Source organism: Orycteropus afer, unplaced genomic scaffold (assembly GCF_000298275.1).
Source record: "Orycteropus afer afer isolate SDZICR_OR568_19922 unplaced genomic scaffold, OryAfe1.0 scaffold01132, whole genome shotgun sequence".
Lineage (NCBI taxonomy): Eukaryota > Metazoa > Chordata > Mammalia > Tubulidentata > Orycteropodidae > Orycteropus > Orycteropus afer.
This window is the reverse complement of record NW_006922719.1, coordinates 174,097-180,782: the sequence shown is the minus strand read 5'-3', so window position 1 is coordinate 180,782 and position 6,686 is coordinate 174,097. Positions and strand designations below refer to the sequence as shown.

Genomic DNA, 6,686 nt, shown 5'->3' with positions numbered 1-6,686 from the left:
TGTGGAAAACATTGTGACAGTTCCTCAAAAAACTACAAATAGAACTAGCACATGACCTAGCAATTCCATTCCTCCTAACCACATAACCAAATACTTGAAGGCACTCAAAATAGACTTATACACCAGTGTTCATTGCAGCACTATTCACAATAGCCAAAGGGTAGAAACAACCAAAATGTACATCAACAGATGAATGGATAAACAAAATGTGGTACATGTATGCAGAAGACTACTACTCAGCCAATAGGAGAAATGAAGTCTCAGTAAACGCTACAGTATGGACGGAGCTGGAAGATACTATGCTGAGCAAAATAAGCCAATATAAAAGGACAAATATTGTATGACCTCATTTAGATTTAAAAAAAAAAGGCAAATGTATAAAGACCAAAGTTTATTAGTGGTTACCAAGGGCAAGTGGGAAAATTGTATTGTTTAAGAATAGGGTTGCACGGATTACTGTAACTGCTGCAAGTTGTACACTTGTAAAAAGTTGAATTGGCAAAAGTTGTGTGACAGATATATGACGACAGAAAAAATTAAAAAAAAAAAAAGAATAGCTGCTGGGACTGCTTATGTATACCACAACACCTCATGGGATTTGATTCCATGGTTCCAAAGTTTAGGGTCATGGTTTCATGGGACATCCCAGTTAATCAGCCTAATGTGTTTAGTGCTTCTGTTCTCCCTCCTAGTTTGTTGCATATCTGGGGTCTCAAAATCTTACAAGTAAGCCGTTCAGGGCACAAGAACTGGTCTCTATTTCCCTGGAGCAACAGGAGGAGGAGGAAAGTCAGGAATAGGAGGACAATATGGAATGTATGGCAAATTGTTTCCACGAACAACCTCCTCCTTTGCCATGAGACCAGAAGAATTCAGTGGTGACTGGCTACTATTACCGAACATTTTGATCAAAGAATTCATAGAAGAATCCTAATCAAAAGGAGGAAAATGTACAGCAAAATTTCAAATTGCTGTGGACTCCAGACATTATGGAGTCATGGAGGGTGGATGAACCCCTGAAACTACTACCCCGAGATAATCTTTAAACCTTAAACCAAAAATATTCTTCTTAAAACCAAACAGTTTAGCTTAACGATTTAAAAGGTCTGTCTTGAGCATTACGCTCTTTTAAGAGCTATCTATATGGGATCAAACTGATAACAGCAACTCAAAAGATAAGAAAGGAACCTTAGGGGGCAGTGAGTATATATTAATGAGGGAGGAAAAATTCAGAAGAGGAGGATGAGAATGGATACATACAACTTAAAGGATGTAATCAATGTCACTACAGTGTACATGTAGAAACTTGAACTGGTGTGTTTTGCTGTGTATATTCTCAATAGTAACAAAATAAATAAAATTTAGGGAAAAAATTTTTTGTTTTTGAGGATAATTTAAATAAGGAATTCAGATCAATATATAATGAATAAAATAAAAAACAGTAGTCTCCCTCACATATTAAGAAAACATCTGAGGACATCCTGTATAATAATCTGTCTCCCTGCCCCACCACACTGACAGCTCACAGCCTCCTGCCCTGCTAAGGCACATGGCTGAGGTACTACAAAGTCAGGTGCCTGGTGAATAAGACAGAGGAAAAGATGGTTAAGGTGGGGTCATAAAAAAGGAAGATGAAAAAGTTTCTGAGGAAGCACCATTATCCCTTGGTCTCCTCAACTCACATGAAGATATCATCTCGGTCCAAAATGCTGTTCAGAGAGTCCTCCAGCTGATAAATCTTATAGAAGCGGTGACTGAAGACATCAGCCACCATCATCTGGGAATGTGATGCAGAGAGATGACTGGTCAGTCTGCAAGGTCTCCTCATGCCCTTCTGCCTCCCAGCCCCTGAATCTCACTATTCCTCCATCTGTAGATCCTTACCCTGTCTGGCTGGACACCTGTGTGTTTGGAAAGAGCCACACACAGATCCGAGATTTTGCCTTTCTTGGGAACGACGAGCCGGTGCTATAAGACAAACAGTATCCACAAAGATCAGAAGGGGAGTGTGGTGGGTTAATACAGGAAACCTTGAGGTATGGCAGATTAATGGAACAAAATCTAACTACATGTCCTTCATTATGTCCCATACCTGTTCTGGCTTGCGGCGGGGATCCATAGAGACATAGAAGACCTCCATGACCCTCTTGGGGCTTACAGGCAGCGGGACGCTGAGGTAGCAGAAGGGGTCAAAGGTCACAGACACATTGCCGCAATCAGGGCACACCAATGTGGACTTGAAGAGGCCGTGGAAAGTGTCCACAATCACAGAATTGTTCCGCCGTTTGTGGTTCTGCCAGGCCTCCTGAGCAACCTCCTGTCAACAATGTCATGGTTTGGGGGGCTTGCCTAGGTTTTGGAGTATATGCATATGGAGTGGGGGTAAAGGTTAGGACCACTATTAAAGAAGTAGAATTATAGCTAAGGATGTCTGGACACTGTTCACTGTTAAGGATTTATTTTGGGCAGGAAATTGGGTTGGGTTTAACTCTGGGCTGGGTAAGGGAGGAGAAGTAGTACTGGACCTAAAGTTAAGACTGGGCTTAAAGATAAATTCAGGGTGGAGGAACTTAACAGAAAATGGTGGGGGTGTTAGATAATCCAGGGAGGCCAAAGAAATCCCTGAGACAGAGGTCCTAGCAGCTTTAATGGGAGCTCTCGGGATGGTGCTCTGGAGAGAACCCATGGGGGACTTTCAGGAGTAACCTACCTGATCAGGCCGCCCAGCAGCATCACACAGCTCCACGTACTCCTTCTTCTTGACCCGATTGAGGTCCTCATGAAGCCCATCCAGGAGGAATGACAGTAGCTCCTGTGAGTCATGCTGCTGGTAGCCCAGAAACTGGGAAGCAAAGTGGCCGACCTTGGTCTGGGAGAGGGGGCAAGACCACGAGAGACAGAGGGAATTACGAGAGTCAAGAGGGGTATGTGGGTGTGGGGGTGTGTGTGTACAGGGTGGGGGGATACACAGTTGACTCACACCTTGAACACCTGAGGCACAATGGAGCAGTGATGGCCAGACCATGCCTGCTTCACCAGATCTGCATAGGCCTCTGCAATCTCACCCTTCATGCCCAGCGGGTTGCAGAAGTTGAGCTCTTCCAGGTAACGATTGTTGAGGAAATACTCAGTGAGCTGTGGCACATTGCTGAGGCACTGCAAGAAGCAGATGCCAGGTGAATAAAGCAGAGAAGGAGAGAAGGTGACCAAGGTGGAGACAAAGAAAACAAAACAAGGAGGGAGCAGAAAGGGGGAAGAAAGAAAGGATAGGGGAATGGGTGAACAAAAATACCAATATTCAGAAGAATGTGGTGGCAAAAGAAGCTTAAAAAAGTGTGGGGGGGGAAGCAAGGGGCAAGCAGAAGCCAAGGGGCAAGCAGAGGGAGATGGTATTGACATTTCATGAGGAGGAGGAACTCATGTTCCAGGAATCAATGGGGGTATCAATTCAGACTTGTGGGGCCCTAGCTTCCAACCTGATCCCTTGCCCTACAGGGCCCCCCCTTGGTCCCCTATTTCTGTCCCCAATCCCCAGTTCTTGAAGCTTATTCAGGCTGCCAGACACAGCCCCAATGGGCTAACCTGCAGAGCTGAGTTCATGAAGCACGTGTTGCCCAGATTGGTAAGACCACAGATGCCTGGCTGGCCCTGGAAGTCCTCATCTTCCTTTGACACATTCTTTCTATAGTTGAACGAGAAATTCTATCAGCTGAGCACCTAATACATACAGGTGAAAAGTGTTCATGGGCTCAATCCTTCTGCCTATTGTGGGACCCCATTCTGGACCAGACACCCCAAGGCTCACATGACACAGTGCTTTGCGCTGGGCCAAGTGCCATCTTTGTTTCGGGTTTCCATGACAATCACCTGGGTTGAAGGAAGAGAAAGAAGAGAACGAAAGGCATTAATGGAGGACCTACACCTCACCTCCCCCAACCCAAGCACTGCCAGGTGAGTCTATCTGCCAGTCCAGAAAAGCCCTCTCCATCCTTACCTGCCCAGTATTGAGGCGGGCGTCAAATACTGTAACGTGTGTGTTGCACAGCCGCTCAAAGGAGCCGTCTGAGTGCCTGATCCAGAGCCGTGTCTCTTCTTGGGAGTTAACTAGAAATAGCTCCCGAGCTCTGAGCAACACTAAGTCTGTGGAGAGATGGAACACATTCAAGGTCTTCCTGAGATCCAGAATGACAGAACCATCTTGGCATCGGACCCCTGACTCACCGCCATTCACTTTGCATACTTGGTCAATACCTAAATCAGAAATTTGTGTCCTCTATCAATCTCCAAATGACTGATGCACCCTCAGGACTTGAGATTCCCCAGTATACTATCTTCCACCAATGAAATGCAGCTCACATACTCTTGGGACTCTAGGGGACATCCTCAGTGCCTCTACCCATCTGTGAACCTCCAAAAGACCTTCCTCATTCTTCAAATGCCTTCTTAGTCTGCCACAGCCTAACTCATGCAATCTCAGGGAATCAAGCTATAGCCTGTAGCTGGGAACACCAATTCATTCTGGGACCCTTAGACTTACCAAGAGAATCTGTGTGGCTGAACTGGGCAGTATGAGATGTGCCTAAATCACTGTGCTGGAAAAGCAGCAGCTCTACTGGATAAACCTCAATCTTCTGGATGCTGGGCAGCTCCACAACCTGAAAAGGTGAGGAGTGCATATATCGGTATACCTACACAGCATACACACACAGACACAGGCACAAAGAAAGACCTTTGTGGGTAGAGGAACAAACACTTAGGCATACAAACTACATAATGATCTTTAAGGATTAGCATGCACAGGTGAACATAAACAGTGAGCACACACAGACATGTGTATAATGAATGACCTGTGCGGGGAGAGGAATGCAGACGTAGGTGGATCTATGCAGCATACACAGAGACATTGTACACATGGCTCTGGACCTATGCTGGGCCTATTATAAGACCTTCCTCCTCTCCCACCTCTTAGAAAATCTACTCCTCCCAGCAGTCTCCAAATACCTTGCGTTCAATGGGTGGCTGGCCATGCTTCAGACCATACCAGCTGACCAGGTAATGCCAAGCAGCTGCTGGGAGCAAAACATAGTCCTCACCTTCCACCAATCCCTTCTTGAGGTGCCAGTTTACTGGGTCTGGACAGGAGGGAAGAATCAGGAAAGGGAACTGGCAAATAAATCTAGGCATCCCACCAATGACCCACAGAGGATGGGCTTGTGATCATTTGTAGGGACAGAGAGGCCAAGAACTCCAGGGCTAGGTTGATGTGGGGAGGCAGAAGCTTGATACCTTCAAAGAGCTTGGCATTGTTGATACAGCCGGGGAAGGTGCTTGAGTCCTGGTCCCCTCCCTGCACGTACACTTCCCACTGTTTATACCAGTGCTGCTCCACAAGGAACCTGGGGCCCAGACACACAACAAAGGTTACATTGGGCTTAGCTGTACAACTTCCGTGGTTATGTTAGTTATATTCCACTAAAAGTGTAATTCAAGATGAAAATAATTTAGAAACAAAATTATTTTATCAAGAAGTTCAGATTTAGTACTAGATTACCCAAGTTCTTGGAATACTAAAAGAAATTTGAGTAAAAACAGAAAATGTGCTCAATGGCACACACACACACACACAAAAAAACACCCACCAACAGTGCTATAGAAGAAAGACTTTTCATAGAACAAAAGGTTTTCATTTGTGTGTCTGTGGAATAACAGTTTAATTACATTCAAAATACCTGTCATTTGTAGCTACTTGTTATAAAGCTTTGGGGATTCATTAACTATATATTGTCCTTAAAGGATCTATAAATGGAAATAAAGTTCTTCAGCTAAGAAATGGATTTGGTAAATTCTGAAAATCTGCTCAGAAATGAAAAAAGAACTAAAAATGCTACAGAATCATAAGGTTTTCCCTCAGAAGAAAAATCGCATGCTGCTATTTTTCATCATTTTTTTAAGGTTTATTTTGACTTTATAATAAATTTCTGAACTTACAGTAACTTGTTCTCTTTTAAAAGATAAATTTTTATATGCACTGCAAGGATAAACATTAAGGATTGTTTTGAAATCTTCCTTTGTAAAATTTTATTAAAAATTCTGAAGTATGAGAAATACACAACATATTGTAACTTCTAAATGAATGTTAGCTACTGTTATTCTGATCATGAGGTCTGGACATAAAAGCTTGCATACTACAGCCCCTCCCACACTCACACACAAACCTACTTTGCTATGGAATTTTTGACACATAAAAGACTCTCCCAAAGACTTAACATCCTAAAATAAACACTTTTGAAAAATAATAAAATTAATGAAAAATATGTAACATTATACTGGTTGGTTTTCTGGCATCTGGGCCTCATAAATGTGATTCTTTAAAATGTCAACTTTCCCTTGCTTACAAAAGGATCAGAGAGGTTGTGAAATGATCGGATACAAAAATTCCAAAAAAGAAACAAGTCACCAGAATAGGCAACATTTCTGTGTTTTTATTGTTTTCCCCCTCTGCACTGACTCCCAAAGACTCAAGCCAAGGCAACACAAATTCCCATCACTAGTACCAGGGAAACACACACTCGTTGCCCCTGGTAGCTCATGCCACAGACTTCCCTCATCCCAAAGACCCTACCACAGGCCCTTACCCTGTGCCATACTCACACCTTTATTCCCCTTAATTTCACTGCTTTAATATC

General features: G+C 43.6%; 1 protein-coding gene across 1 annotated transcript in view; it reads right to left on the bottom strand.

Annotated features, from left to right (window-relative positions):
• Window positions 1-6,686, bottom strand: part of USP11 (ubiquitin specific peptidase 11) — a 23,182-nt gene that overhangs the window by 6,651 nt on the left and 9,845 nt on the right. Inside the window, exons 2-12 of the mRNA XM_042783424.1 lie at window positions 5,287-5,396; window positions 5,002-5,132; window positions 4,538-4,655; window positions 3,995-4,140; window positions 3,806-3,867; window positions 3,583-3,682; window positions 2,983-3,156; window positions 2,711-2,869; window positions 2,093-2,317; window positions 1,885-1,968; window positions 1,683-1,777 (exon numbers count right to left, since the gene is read on the bottom strand). Coding sequence (XP_042639358.1) covers window positions 1,683-1,777; window positions 1,885-1,968; window positions 2,093-2,317; window positions 2,711-2,869; window positions 2,983-3,156; window positions 3,583-3,682; window positions 3,806-3,867; window positions 3,995-4,140; window positions 4,538-4,655; window positions 5,002-5,132; window positions 5,287-5,396 — 1,404 coding nt within the window. The remainder of the gene's footprint in view (window positions 1-1,682; window positions 1,778-1,884; window positions 1,969-2,092; window positions 2,318-2,710; window positions 2,870-2,982; window positions 3,157-3,582; window positions 3,683-3,805; window positions 3,868-3,994; window positions 4,141-4,537; window positions 4,656-5,001; window positions 5,133-5,286; window positions 5,397-6,686) is intronic.